The sequence below is a fragment of the Eutrigla gurnardus genome (assembly GCF_963514095.1).
Source record: "Eutrigla gurnardus genome assembly, chromosome: 5".
Taxonomy (NCBI): Eukaryota; Metazoa; Chordata; class Actinopteri; order Perciformes; family Triglidae; genus Eutrigla; species Eutrigla gurnardus.
Genome location: NC_139919.1, coordinates 18,381,412 through 18,397,283, shown reverse-complemented (window position 1 = coordinate 18,397,283; position 15,872 = coordinate 18,381,412). Strand labels below are relative to the sequence as shown.

The window sequence follows — 15,872 nt, the reverse complement described above, 5'->3', positions numbered from 1 at the left end:
TCATCACCAGTCAAATCACAGCTACTGACGGGGATGTGTACACAGGCAAAACAAACAGCCTGATACACATCTCTCACTTATTCATTAGTATCACCGCTGTTACTTTGTGATAAAAAAAAAAAAGAAAAGATGGTTGTCATCGTTTTGATGTTTGTTTGTGTTTTTTCCGGGTGAGTCTGGAGGGATTATCGCAAAAAGGAGACAATTAAGTTACTCCGCAGGTCAAAGCAATTAATATCTGGGGTTCCTGATAATGCATCTGCATGTACAAGCGTACGTGCGTGAGAGAGATAAGGTGAATTAGCGAGCTTGTATGTAACGTGTCTACCTTGGTGGCGTCTATGTGGTCCTGCAGAGAGTCGATGAAGAGATCTCCGACGGGCTCCCAGGCGTCTCTCACTCCCTCCGCCTGCTCCAAGGCCACCGCCAGCTCCTCCATCGCCGCCTGGATCTGGAGTAGACGCTCTAATGTCCTCTCCATGTGTCTGAGGGTTTTGTGCAAAACATAAATCATTACAGTTAATACCTGCGCCATTAAAATGTGAGGCTAATGCAAGAGGGACAAAAAAATCCATCAAAACCCGTGGAGCATGCAGACAAACATCATTTATTACAATCTACAGACTGTGAGCTGTGAGCAAATTATTTTTGTACCAATTATTTCATAATTTAAGTGCTTTTTCCTTTGAAAACATATCTTAGTGATCTCAAAACGTTTCTATGATCTCAAACTTGATGAATGTGTTTCTGTAATGGATTCTATTTGCCAGATTTTGTAATCAGGTTACGGTTGTATTAGGTTGTAATGTATTGCAGGATCACCCTGCTATGCATCAACACACAGTCGCAGGGAGAAATAACACCATGCCAGTCCAATTTCCTGCCGTATGGGAGAAACTTTTAATAATCTTTATCTTATATTTTTGTTTAAAATCAGGGTGTCACACAGAAAAAATGTGTTATTATTAACCAGCCAAATTCCAATGATAAACTGGTAAGTATATAATATTGGGTTGCAAAATTGTGAGAAAAGGCTCTGAAACCACGCCCCAATATGGGTGAGGGTTGATTAAATACAGTTACAGTAGATGTTGGCCATATGTCTGACACTGACTGCATGTTCATGCGCTCTATGGGCAGAGCATGCACACAAGAGACTACCGCGGTCTGAGCCGGCTCACTTCCAGTCAGGGAAGCATTTCTCCACCGTTTAACACTGGTAACACGTGAAGGGGGAGACTGCAGCGGAGACTATGATATAAGCATAAATTTAACCAGGGAGCACACTTTCATGCGCTCCCCGAATGACAGGCAGACAGACGGTTTCCTGTAAGGAGACAGACAGTTATGGATTTCTTTTGACAGCACCACCGGTCCACTGATGCAGCGACCCACTAGGATCTGATCCGGTACACCAGGCAGCCCTGCTGTAGACAAACTGTGGTAAGTTAGTGTTGTAACTCACGGTTGAGTGCTGATTAAGTGCTGTAGTTTGTATATAGTGTTAGGGGAGGCGTAATGCTAAGGATTGCTCCATCGATCCATGACTTCAGGCCTACCCAAAGAAACGTATCTAACTTAAACACAGAAATGGTGAAAAAATAGTCTAACTCCACATTTCAGTACTATATCGTCTTTTCACATGTTTTCAACATGTATAATGTGGTTAGAAACAAATCTCAGATATACGCTTTAATTAAATTTCAAATGTAACTAACCAGAAAAAGCCTCATCGAGATTAGAAATCTCAGTGTGCTGGACAGGAAATCAGCAGCACATTAAAGATTATACCAGTTATAGACAATAACATTTCAGCTGAAGCCATCATATTCTGGATTACAAAGGGGCCGATTTCTTAGACAAATCCTCTACAATTTAATGTACCTTGATTTAAAATAGAAAGGAACAAATTTCATCCAAACAATAATAGAACATTCCCCCAGAAACGTTGACAGCGTGGCTGTGACTGTGAATTAAACCACTAGTTTAATTACTAAGAATGCATTGTATTATCTAGCTTTTATTGTTATGTCATGTAAAATCCTAATCTGCGATGCACTTCAGTTATAGGAGGGAAAAATACAATATTTTCCCAGAAGATAAAGTAGCATTTATTTGCTCATAAATAAAGCACCTGAATGAATTTACCTTCCGCCACTGCAGAAAACACATTTAATGTGCACAAGATACACAAAATGTAGGAAAGGTGTCTGACCTATGGCGGTCCACACAGCGCGCAGTCAACTTCTCCCAAAGGTCACTGGCCACGTTGGCCTGCTTCCACACCGAGCGGCTAACGTTTAAGATTCTCCGGCGTGGAGACACGTCTGCAGAGGGGGGAAATGGTTAGGTGGGGGCCACGCAGGGTTAAAAGCATAAAGGTGAGAAGGAGGAGGTGAAATAAATAGAGCAGGCGGAGAAATAACAGGGTGTAGAGGAGAGCAGGGACTAGAGGTCAGACAACAAGCACCGCAATGATTATAGATGGATGGTACAGCGACTCCATGAAAAGGAAAGACAGAGAAAGCAAAGGGACTCAAAAATAAAAGTTGGACACAAGAAAACTACAGTTCGGTAGATTGCTACAGTATTTCCCAGATGGGCATTTCTGAGAGCAAAACAGTATAAAGAGGATGTGTGTGTCGGTGGGGAAATAGCAGAGTGTGCTGTATTATTGATCTGAGCAGATGGTACTGGAGAACTGGAGCTAATTGGCCCCGACCCGGACGCTTTCCCTAAACCCGGTGTGACACCAGAGAACGGATCACCGCTAATAACTATTAATGGAAGATTTCACCTGCATGGGTCCTACCAAATGAACTCCACAGGGCTTAGCAGAAGGAGGCTGTGAGTATGATATTTTGGCTCGACCAGCAGTTGGCACAGAGTATGAAGGGAGCAGACCTTTTCCATCGGTCAGGGTCTCCTCTGGCTCCTGGAAGGGATGCTGAGCCAGAAAGGCCTGGGCCGACTCCAAGACTGAGTAGATGAACGGCCCGCGAGACTTGACATCCTCCATGAACGCCTGCCGGGAGACACACAGGGAGGGGAGAGCATTTCTTAATGGAAGAGAATGAAAGACATAAACTGTTTTCAAACTCAAGTGCTGGTTGTAGCTGAGGAACACGAGACCTGTAGGCTGAGCTGAACCTGTGCCAACTCCTCAAAGCCAATGCAATGCCTCAAATAGAGCAAAAGTCATACATTTGCTGGTTCTAGCTTCTCAAATGTGGAGGTTTGCAATGTGTTTTTTATGGGTAAGTTTCTATCCTTGGTTTTGGACTATTGAGCAGATCTTCTAACATTACCAGGATAATTAACACTCAATCTGCTTGAAATTCAATCTGTAAAACCTTCGATACTGCATTTTAATAAATGATGAAATTATACATCAAATATATTCATAGTCCCATCTAATGAAAACTCATGTTCGCACATTTGATAAAAAGTAGAGGTGGCTCTTTAGATGAAAAATGCATAATAAAAGTGAACAAAGGCCAGAGACCTGAATGAATATTGCCCCTGCCTCCATTCATCTGTAATTCCCAGTGATTCACAACATGTCAAGGCTGCGAACCGAACACACGGCCGACATTATGTCTGACCTCCATTATTCACATTCTGCAAAGACGTTTTCATTGGTTTTGTTCACTGATGTATCACCGATGACCAATGACCCTCAAAACACATTGTACATAAAAGGTGGTGATATTTCCAGCCTTCGGGAGTTGACAAGGATCGCTTGAACGCACCTCTAAGCAACTGACCAGAACACAGCGGATTACTAGATCGTGACGCAACAAATATGGGCAAAGAAAGGCAACTTCAGACGTCACATCGAGCTTTGTCAACCCGACTTTGGAGGATCCTTTATTGGCAGCAGTTAGGCACAGAAACTCTGAGTGTTTTCAATTGAACAAGGGTGTGTTTTACTGTTTATGAATTTGTAGTATATAATATGAATTGGACTTTTTGTCAACCATGGAAATTACGAGGACTTTGAGGATTTTACAGTAAACTATTCGATTGGATTGGGTGATGAAGTTGACCAAGAAGGTGCAAGTAAGATATATCATATCATAGATACTATCATATAATTGTTGTAATACTATTAAATACTAGTCCCTATTGTGTATTTTTGTCGTCCAGCCTGTTCTCCCTGTGTTCTTGTGCTTTGTTAGATTTCTTTGTGAACCATCTGCCATCTGTAAGTGTTAGTTTTCATCTTGTGTTGTCCCTGTGTTCCTGATTGATTCGGGTTTTACTCCCGTTGCCTGCCTTTGTTTTTTGACCTTCGTTACAGTTATCTCTTTGTCTGCTTTTGGCTCCTAATCCGTGTTCCATAGTTTTAACACTATGAGTACTCATGGTCAGCTTGCCTCTACACACAGAAGAGCCAATTAGCTGGAGAGCCCCGCTCCGCACTGGTCCATTTAACAGCACTCCTTATGCTCCTTAGAAGACAGATATAATATATATATATATATATATATATATATATATATGCCTTCACTTCACCACTCAGCAGACACCTAGAGGATCCCCAGGGCTTAGATGAAAGCCAGTGTATCAACCTTCTTCATTCTTCTACACTAATCTTTGTTCTGTATAAAACATACTGCAGGTGTGTGAATTAATGCCAGCTCTCTTCAAAGTAATTTATTTAGGTGAAGCCAGCCTACTCAATCCTCTTACGCTATAAAGAGATTACAATTTCAGCTGAATATCTACATTACTAGCTGGAATTAGCGGCGTTATGCAGCGCAGCAGTGACAGCTTTTCAGTGTCCATTAAAAAAAAAAAAAAAAAAACTCAGGACCAGAGCTCAACTTGGCCTGATAAAACCAATGAAACACCAGCAAACACCAGCCGGCACCGAGCAAACACGCTAAAGTGTGTAACGGCAGGGAGCTGCGACGCGAGATAGGATTCCCACTGCAACAGCCAGGGAGAAAACTCTTCCTCTAATCGCAAACACAATCCCTCTTCTTCCTCATATCCTCCTTTCCTTTCCTTTCCACCCTCGTTTCATCCACTCTAGCTCTCTTTATTCTCTCCATACTCTCTTTAGCTGCTTTGCTGCCCAAAGAGGAGCTGAGCTACGGATTCCCGGAGCCAGCTGCCATGTTAAAACTTTAATTCCAGCTAAATTTCACACTCAGAGGCTTCATCTATGGTTGAAGGAACATTAAGAGCGAAGCCTTCAGATCAGATTAAGATACATTATGCATGGGGTGGAAAAAGTCGGAGGGGGGATGACTTCATTGACTTCATTTCGTCTATGTTGATGGCATTCCTTTTACTCCTCCCTCTGGATGGCTCCTCTCAGTGTGCTTTGACGGAGGAGGATACATTTTTTATTTTATTATTGCTGTTGCATGAAGGCAGAGAAGATGCTGCGGCTTCTGCAGACGCACTAAATCCCTCCCATTGCCGAAATCACCCACTCACCCAAACACACATGACCCACAAAGAGATGTCTTCCCACCCAAAACTCCCCTCCTTCAGCACCCACCTAGACAAACATGCTCCCAAACCTATTCACAGCTACACACACACACAGAGCACAACTCTTCCCACACATGAAAACGACATTAGAATAAATCCACTTAAGATCAATAATTCACATTTCTTAAAACGCTTTAATTCTCTATAGAAAACCGGGATGCAATTTCCCTCTCTGCTTCGTCGGAAAAAGTTTTAGAGGGACCAAACGAGGCGGTCCGAGGCATCGCCGACTATAACGACGTGCTGTGCTGAAAATGGAACATTTGAGAGAGGAAGACGAAGAGGGAGCCGAGGGGAGAGCGGGCATGTTCAATAGTGAATCCTATGAATGACTTAGTGAGTTTCTGAGCCTCGTGGAGCACTGAACAACTCCATCCGTGTTGGAGGGAGAGTTGTGAAAAGAGAGAACATGAACTGTGGTTTTAACAGAAGAACAGACGGGGTGCGTGACAAAAGGAGGGTGAGGGGGGGAGAAGGGAGAAATTAAGAAGGAGCAGGATTGTGTTGTGTGAGTGTGAGTTCTGTTTTCTTTCTGTTAATTGCGTGGCTGGTTTCACAGCGTGCCGGTCCAGGTGGGAGTTGGAGTTGTATTAAACAAAGCGTCGAACCTCTCGCTATCAATACGAGTGCGATTCAGAAACACTGCCCAAAGTGACAGCACGGAAAATTGGAGGAGGGAGGAAAGGGACATCTCCTGTATTTACAGAACCAATTACAAGTGAGTGTGTAAGTGTGTGTGTGTGTGTGTGTGTAAGTGTGTGTGTGTGTGTGTGTGTGCATATGTCTGAACCAGTTCCTGAGACACATCATCCACAACTACGATGATTTACCGGGTAATGAAAGAATTTCTCAAGCATCCCAGGTGGCGGCCAAGGACCCACACACACACACACACACACACACACACACACACACACACACACACACACACACACACACACACACACACACACACACACACACACACACACACACACACACACACACACACTTTATTGTTTCTTGATTTAGACATCATGGGTGCTCAATGTGACTCTAAATGTCCCGTAGGTGTGAATGTGAATGGTGGTCTGTCTCTACATGTCTCCCTGTGATAGACTGGTGACCTGTCCAGGTCGAACCCTGCCTTCGCCCAATGTCAGCTGGGATCGGCTCCAGCCCCCCCACAACCCTGAATACAGGATAAGCAGTAGACAACGGATGGATGCTCAATTTTGTTTTATTCCAAAATCAAAAGAAGAAGCAAAAGTGTTATCTCCACTAAGACTACACACACACACACACACACACACACACACACACACACACACACACACACACACACACACACACACACACACACACACACACACACACACACACACACACACACACACACACACACACACCTTCTGGGCAACTCATGTTTGTACCAACTTTATGGGAGTCTCCCCCAACACGGGGCACAGAGGGCTATATAACATGTAAATTAAAAACATTTCAGTGGAGAGACTTTCAGTGGAGAGACATCCTGGGATTTTCAACACAAAAGCCATCTATTTTCTTTTACTGACATAATATTGAAATTTGCTAGATTGAGGAAGTCTGATATAAAAGAACTTGACATATATATGTTTATAAAGCTGCCGTACCAGTGACCAGAGGCTGCCTGGTCAGTGTCTAACGCCGTAGGGCCTTACACACATTCGGTCCATCCTGCTCTGTTTGACTCTGTTTTGTTGCACCTGTCAAAATATGCACCAAAGTACAAATAAATCAAGCTCTGCAACGACTACTGCTGTAGAGTGTGACTGAATGCACACAATTGGCTCACACCCCCTTCTAGACCTCAAGTGTATCCGACAGACTTGCATGTCTCGCACAACAGACACACTCTCATTTTAATCTATGCGGCTGTCTGCACTGGATCTGTGCAGCTCCGTCTCATGGGCATAACTGCGACTTTTATTTAGTTCCATTAGCTGTTAGCAGACACGATCCAAAACTACAACATGAATCCTCCATAGATTTACAGTCTATGGGTTTCCCTCACTGTGTCTGTGGCTGCAGAGTAGCAGAGTAGTTTGCAATGCAGCAGGCAGTCAATGGTCCTATGAACCAGGTAATTAAAGGTGTCACTGCAACCACCAGAGGCATCACAATGCAACTTCGGCCGTGGACAACACAGAAGGACTCACTCACTTTGTGAGAGAAAGTACTGGTTCCCCGCCCTCGATATGAGGAAGTAAATATTCATCAGAAAGATAAACAGGCTTTGATTTGTGTCATGATCAATAAAGTCTTTGAGGATGTGAGTTTGTGTGCCCTTCTATCCACACAAGCCCTTGAAGGGATTTACAAGCCAGTTCAAATCACTGAACCATGGAGGAATTATCTGACAGGAGGAGGAGGAGGAGGAGGAGGAGGAGGAGGTGGCTCACTCCTCTGGCAGCAACTCTTACTGATGTTCTCTAAAGCCTTGAATTCGAATATTGTAAAATAAAAATGTTTTTTAAAATGGCTACTAATCCTATCAGCTTATCGTGGGTTATGAAAACTAAAATATCTGATCAGGTTTGAAGCCTGTGTTCAGCACACACATCACAGTCGACTGATCACCATCACAAAGAGATGGAACCTGAGGTGAAGCAGCTAATCCGCACGTGACTCAGTTTGAGAAACACAAATTTACGACCAAATTGGTTTTACGTCAAGGCTGTGCTTTGCAGATTGTATGTTTGGGTGCTTTGTCTGTCTCCCAGCCATGTGACAGTCTGGCGTCCTGTCCAGGTGAACCTTCGCCCAAGGTCATCTGGGACCGGCTCCAGGCCCCCCGCGACCCAGAATACAGGATAAGCTGTGATTGAAAATGGATGGATGGATGAATGTGTGTTGCCCTTTGTCCTGCTAAAACTAATCCCCAGACCACAGGTTGAACAACAACAAAAAAGACACATACAACCTGTGAGCTCAGTAAAATGTCTTCATATAAAAATGTTATAAATAAATAAAGTCTGCTAAGTAAGTGCTTTAATCTTGCAGCGATTAATTAATCAATTATAAACAAAGCTTCATTTCACTTTTCTATGTCTTCCTGCAATGGCATCCCAGAAGTGATACCTAAGCCTTCATGTGTAAAGAACTTATAATTCATCATCAATCATCAATATGATGAGCGTTTCATCAATTTCAAGAAAATATGATGGCCAAATGTGATGGTTGAAGCTTCACAAATGTGACTTTTTTTTGTCTTACATTATAGTAAATGGAATATCTTATTTTCTTAAACAAGAATAATCAATAGTTCATTCAAGGTTGCAGCCCTAGTTGAGTTCAGTCACTCCTGGCTACATGAGGCTGGTGCTGTGTGCACACTGAAATTATTATGATAAAAAATAAAGTAATTTTCTCTCAAAAATTCTTGAAAAATGTAGTCTGGCCAAAGTTTGTGACAAACTGACAGAAATAAGCCGAGATGCAGCGAAACTTGGTGTCCCTCGGCTACCTCGAGTAACCTGCTCAACCAAGGACAGTCATGCTGATGGAGACGGATATTGAAGCCACTCTTACCAAGGGAACTGATAATGCCTGGTCATGTAATGCTCCCTTGAACAGCCCCCCCATGAGGGAAACAGCTGTACTGTCAATAAACCTCTGCAGCGAGTGAAGCAGTCCTTTGCTAATAATAGTCATCTGCTTATCAAGCAGAGATCAATTAGACCCGGACAGATGTGATCCCTATATAAGCGGTTTCCACTCCACTAGTTAAATCGGTTGCTGTTTTATTCAATGGTGTCTTTTTAAAGCATTTATCTAAGCATTCAATGAACCACTTCCTTTCAGAAAAGATGGATTTGCGCAGACACTCCCAATACACACCTCAGTGCACAAGCCCCGCCTCCAGCAACGACGACAGCTAGCTGGAAATAATCAACTCAGGCTGGACAATAAACTCGGCTTTTACCAATAACCGTGATAAATACAAACCCTCTGTTATCTGTGAAAGCTTCTGAATATATATATATATATATATATATATATATATATATATATATACACCACTGCTCCTCACGTTACTCCACACTTCACTGTGTGTCAATTCAGTCACTTAACACCCACGACAAAAAAAAATCACAACCCCCAGCTTCTCACATCTCAATGACAGAGCCATCACATTGCACAGATCACAGCAGATGACCCCGGGCACACCCTCAATATGATTTTCATACTGCTCCCCACATGGGTGCTGACCGGGCGCTCTGTACCGTAGCAGGAGCCTCGTCCCCTCTGCTGCACACACACACACAATGCTGACTCCCTTTATCTGATGAAGTGTGTGTTTTTGTATAATAGACATACTGTGGAAATTGATTTACCCTTGGGCAGAATAAACACTCCCATCCCATCAGTGTTTGTACTGGCGGTGTAATATTTGCACTATAAAAAGGTGTCGGCGTTCACATTACCTGGTGGAACTCCCTCTGGTGCTGGACGGCTCCCACGTCGCCCCCTATGGGCAGCTGCTCCGACAACTCCTCGTCCTTGGCTGTCAGCCATTCTATGATCTCCTGCAGAGAGAGCTGCAGCTTTCCGCTGTTGTCGGAGAAGGCCTCTAGCCGCACCCTGCCAACACACACACACACACACACACAAATAAACACACACACACACACACACACACACACACACAGTGTTAGCTCAGCAACTAAATGCTGCAGATTATATTCGGTCACAGCTAGAGATGTCGGGATTGGTCACATAACAGTCACAACTGTAAGAATTGTAGAAGCAACAATATCCGTGGTGTCCTGATTCCTGCATTGTTGCCCCTTGAAAGCGAGTCTCGGTGAAATCTACTGTTGGGTGAGTCAAGTAACACCTGTATGTGCGCCAGTATGTTTTTGTGAGTCGTACCACTCAGCTTAAGCATTGAGAAGAGGAGCTATAAAAACGTCAAAGGGAAGCGTCTTATAACCGCCATAAAGAGTCTGAAATCGGCAGTGTGGGAGTATTTTGGACGACAAGCCAGTATGTAAGCTAAACAGTTTCAATTTGTATGGGAGTAGATCACAACGTGTTATTGTTTACTTCTCCGGGGAAATCATATTTGCAGCTGAGGAGGACTGTGGGACGGGCTGCCGCTCTGATAATCAATTCTTTAATTCATTATATTGGTATTCTGATTGATAATCATGAAGACAGTGAAACCATGATTTTTTCCTCTGACAGTAAAAAAGATTTCGTCTGTATTTACAACACAGTATAAGCTTTGTTAATATCCAAAACTTAAAAGTTCATCAAGATATAAAACATAGGATTTGAATCTATTGCAATCCACTCATTTTACATGACAGTGCTGATATCTGAGCACTGTGTTTTAGCATCGTCATCACTGATATTTGAATAAGAATGGGCTGTTAATGATGGTAAGTGGCAATTAATCAACAATTAAAACGCATTTCTGCAATTATTATAATTACTAACATTACTCACCAGCTCTACATTGCAATACAAGAACAATTTCATAAAGACATCGTTCTTCGTCATGTCTGAGTCATCGAAATGAGTCAACAATGAAGCGGTGAGGATCGTTTCCCTCTGGTACAAATCAGGGCACCATTGCTTCAATAATTACCAAGAAGTTTGAGGGGTAAGATATAATCATCACATGCATTGCAGAGATCCAGAATACAGGCCACTAACATCTTTATCTAACTAACACTAACGGCGTTAAACTGCACTGGATTTTGTGGCGCATATGAGATGGTGATGGTTGATGTTGCTGCTGGTTTGTTGGCGTATTCCAGGAACAAATAACAGAGAATGTATGTGCTTGCCACCTGCCAGCAGCATGAGAGACGTCTGAGGGAAACCTCTGCTCATCAGTGGCACAGCTGGCACTAGAGGGCTGAGAGGAACGCGGTGTGAAAGCATCCCGGTGTTTCAATTACACACCAGAAGCCAGCACTTAAATATCATTATTTGTGCACATCTACAATTTGCCAGTACCATCACATCAGCGATGATGATTGGTAGCTACAGCACGAGTGGAAAAAAGAAGAAAAAAATGATAGTCTGATCAGCTCCCCACTTTAAATCAGAGTGAACATGCAAACATGGACTGATTTCGGGTCGTCAGGGTCAACACTATAAGATTGAAGGAGTCTGAATGCAGTCAAACACCATAATCATAATTTTGCAAAACATAAGGGAAACGTATGTGAATCCCGTGTGGGGGTCCAAGAAAACTCTCACAGCCCACGTCATTTTGCGTGCCGCCGTCAGCTTGTCACGTTAGCGACCGCCAGGCAATTTCCTGCAAACCATTTTGGCACAGATGAGTTCTGACACATTAGAGATTAGTTGTCACGTCAGGGAACGCCGGTCGGCATGTGGGGTGGGAAAAGCTCAGACTTTAAGGAGGAAAAGACAGAAAGGTGAAATCAAGCTTGTAAGTGGACATTTCAGAATTGATGGGCCTCGTTGTTCAACGCCGTGTCGGGGAACCTGTGTGAAGCGGACCGTGCTGTCCCCGAGCCTCCTGCCGCACCTCCAGCTCAGCTTGCTGCCGTAATTGAATCAGAGAGGAACCGGTTTTTCTTTGGCCCCTACAGAAGTGACTCTACGTCCATAGCAGGCGTAAATCCAACACACACACACACACAGAGAAGCATGAATGAATGAAAGGCTTCTGACTCAAATCAGAGCGAACCAGACCCGTCTGAGTAAGGCCATCCATCAAAAGGATGACCCTGGCACTTTGGCAGAGACGTTTCATAACGCTTCGAAGCACAGAGCAGACCTCTGATTGACACGCAGAAACACACACAAACTGTAGCTCACATTTACACCCATCACTGCTGCTTCCATTACACAGAGAGGCTGAGACAAATAGTGCAACGCCAGCACTGTAATGGAAACATCGTCACATGGCGGCTGCTGCCAAGAACAGCTCCCTAAACTGGGGGAAGCCAGGAGAAGGTTTGCCAATGTAGGAGGCTGCTGAAGCTATTTTCTATCCAGTAGAAACATCATGATATCAATTAAAGTTGTGTTAGATGAGGAGATGGCAGGGATTTTGAGTGTGTGCTTATTGGAAACAGGTAAGGTGTGTGTGCTCCTCTATCTTTGTGTCAGAAACCAAAAACAATGAGCTGATAGATGTTAAAACGGTCCACAGAGCTGAGGGACAGATGAATGTGTGTTTATCGCTATGAGCAGCACCTTACATTTACATTATATAAAAGCTAAGACCAAAGGTATGCGATAACTCCCCAGTGTACCACATCAGAAAACACACAGGAGTCAAACTTGTGCAGATAATGTATAAAGTGCATTTGTTGGGTCTATTTTCTATGACGACAATGGAGCTCTGTCACAGAGGAATAACCCATATGAAGCCTTGGATATGCAAACAATAATTATTAACGGGATGAGCTCATCATTGTCTTTTCATGGGATTTGTTGGGAATAAGTGAAATATCACCAGATTTATCCTTTAAGATTAAGATTAGGGGCTCATGAATGTCAATACCTCAGTAAAGGTCAGTGGGAAACGGCTAACGGCTCGAGTGCATGGCAGATACACTCGACGCTCCTGTTGGCATCACAAACAAATCTCACCAAGGAACGGGATGAGATGATAAACTCAGAAAATAAAGACATTGTAATAAACACTGTAGACTTTGTCACTCCCTGGATTAGATCAGCAAAGGAACCATACCTGACCAAATATGCAACCCCACAATAGAGGGACCAGCCTTTGTGGTGAACGTGGATAATCAGAACAATGTGTCCTTGAGAACTGAACCGCTATCAGCTCCACGTGTGTGGCTCAGAATCACAATGTTTTTAGGTGTAAATATAAATGATGGTGCTGTTTAGCAAACCTTGAGTTTTGTATTCAGAGTAATTCGATGTGCTCAGAGTGGGGATAACTCTGTTGCATGGTAATTAGATGTATCACCACACTTCTTGAAAGTTAACATCCAAAGTAAAGAACGTGGTCAAACAGAAATCCAACTCCCCAATCAGTCAGAGAGATTACAGCGAGAGGCTTAATGCTCGGTTCGATGATTAATTAATGCATAGGAGATAGGAGCGGCGTTTCTGCTGTTTTAGGAGAAAGGAGCCAGTTAGTGTGTTGCCTCCAGGCCCAAAGAAGCTTTGAGCACAGTCCGTTCCTATCTCCCTCTTCTTCCTCTCTTTGTCTCTCCATTGCAGAGTGCAAAAAAAAAAAAAAGTGTGAAGCTGCGTGATGGGCCAAGTTGACACAGCAGCGCTGCATTTAGTTGAAAGGGAATGAATTCAAAGGGGTGTATATATACATTTTTAATCTCTAGGGATGCCACACTGTAAAGGTTTAAATCAAAGTACCCTAAGATGAGACACGTTTATTGCGTCTTACCTAGTTTTATTTAGCATGAGGTTCAGGTTTGGTGACGCAGAGACTTCACCAATGCAACGAGAAAGAAGTAGAACCAGGCTTTCTGTTGTGTTGCGTTGTGTTGCATAGTAGTTGCATTGCATTGTGTCACCAACATGGAAGTGGCACAGGAATTCCAAGGGCAGATAATACCGCATGAAAGCTAGATCTTAAAATGATAATAGCAGCTTGCTGCAATAACAGATGTTGTATCAGTACCGGGGAATATTTCTGCACTTACAGGAGAGCATTTCTCCATGGAAGGTTTATTTTCACAATCTCACGTTTTGATTGACAGATGGTTTGTCCAATCACCTACCGAGTACTTTTTTGAAAGTGCCTGACATTTTCCAAACAGCGTGAAATGATGGCTTCTCAAATGGTTCTGTGTAACAAGCCATCTGGCCGGTCAGGTTAGAAAATCAGATCAGAAGAAAAACATAAAAAAAATCGAGAGGGCTTGCACCAACTCAACTCACTCCATCACATTTCAGCGAAGAACCAAACTGTGTGAAGAAAGTAATTCTTCCACCAACACTGTACACCTCAACCCACCAAATCACAGAAGTCACCGCAGCCCATTTCACACAGCCTGTTCAAGGTGAGCTCTGTTGCACTTTTATTCCGCCTCCCTCTGCTGTATAAAATGTTAGGACAGAGATGTTCCACCGTTAAACTGGCAGGATTATGCCACCATTTGGTTCAGTGATTTCCTGTTTACTCTACAGTAATCTCAATGCAAATTAAAACCTCCCTGTTGCTGCTTCACATTAAAGGCTTTCTACTGGCAGCCCACTGGAAAGCTTTTAATGTGAAGTAGATGCAGAAGTCAACAACAATCCCAGATTGTCTGGTTTAGGTAACATTTATTTTAGGTGTAAAGAAGAAGTTTCATATTACCAAATTAAAAAAAAAAAATGTAGTCCCACTGATACTGGATTTTTAGGCAAATATCTAGAAAAATAAGAGTTAAAATAATACAATAATGATAATGATATATATTTAAAAACATGAATAATGAATGGTATAAGCAAGCAATCTTGAAACAAATCCTTTATACATTTTTTTGGTGTTAATTGGCAGCGGTGGGCGGCTGAAAGATTTTAACTTCTATACAAATAAATCATGTGGCGTGATAATTAAGTGCGATCAGCACGTTGGTGTTTGCCAACTTTCCCTGGGTCTCATTCTGCACTGTAGGGTGTGTGTGTGTGTGTGTGTGTGTGTGTGTGTGTGTGTGTGTGTGTGTGTGTGTGTGTGATGCATTCAGGGACCTCTCTTGCGGTGGAGGAGTTTACTGATTCTTCGGATGCTTTGCCTAAAGCTTAAAGAGCTAAAGAGCCACCTTACTGAGATTTGTGGGAAACACATTTGCTGAGTAACAAGAGCCACTGGCGCCCAATATACTGTAGACGTTTAAAGGTTTACAGCTGCTCATGCCCGCTCCTGCAGCAGATTGGTTACCACTAATGATTTTTTTTTTTTTGCTTGTAGCTCCAAATGACAACACAGGGTTAGAAATCATGATTGAAAGTAAGAAAAAGCAATGAAAAAATCACCTGCAAATTTCACTAAAAACCATGGGACATTAAATCAGAAAACCATCTGGCCTAAAAATAAAGCTGGTGAATCCAGCCTTCTCTCGATTCACTCTAACGGAAAGTTTCAGAATTATTTAGAAGTAAAGCAAATTTAAAAAAAATCCTGTTTTCCTTTAAGAAAACTGATTATGATGCTATAGTAAAAAAAAAAAAAATCTTGTGTCGCTTTAAGAGCAGAAAGGGAACCTTCTTAATAAGAACAAGCTCGTCCTCCTCTGGAGCAAAGTGACTCGCTGCTATAATTAACCCACATGCAAAAATCCCCTGTGTGATTCATGCACTCTTCCATGTACTCATACTTAGAAAACAGTTTACAGAATCTCAATTACTTTTGTGACGTATATAGAGACTCATACAGT

At 42.7% G+C, this 15,872-nt stretch overlaps 1 protein-coding gene across 1 annotated transcript in view; it reads right to left on the bottom strand.

Annotated features, from left to right (window-relative positions):
* The window catches only part of drp2 (dystrophin related protein 2), an 88,176-nt gene that overhangs the window by 38,803 nt on the left and 33,501 nt on the right, over positions 1 to 15,872 (bottom strand). The window contains exons 3-6 of the mRNA XM_084009506.1: positions 9,954 to 10,110; positions 2,905 to 3,025; positions 2,216 to 2,327; positions 329 to 485 (exon numbers count right to left, since the gene is read on the bottom strand). Of these exons, the coding sequence (XP_083865632.1) occupies positions 329 to 485; positions 2,216 to 2,327; positions 2,905 to 3,025; positions 9,954 to 10,110 (547 nt within the window). The remainder of the gene's footprint in view (positions 1 to 328; positions 486 to 2,215; positions 2,328 to 2,904; positions 3,026 to 9,953; positions 10,111 to 15,872) is intronic.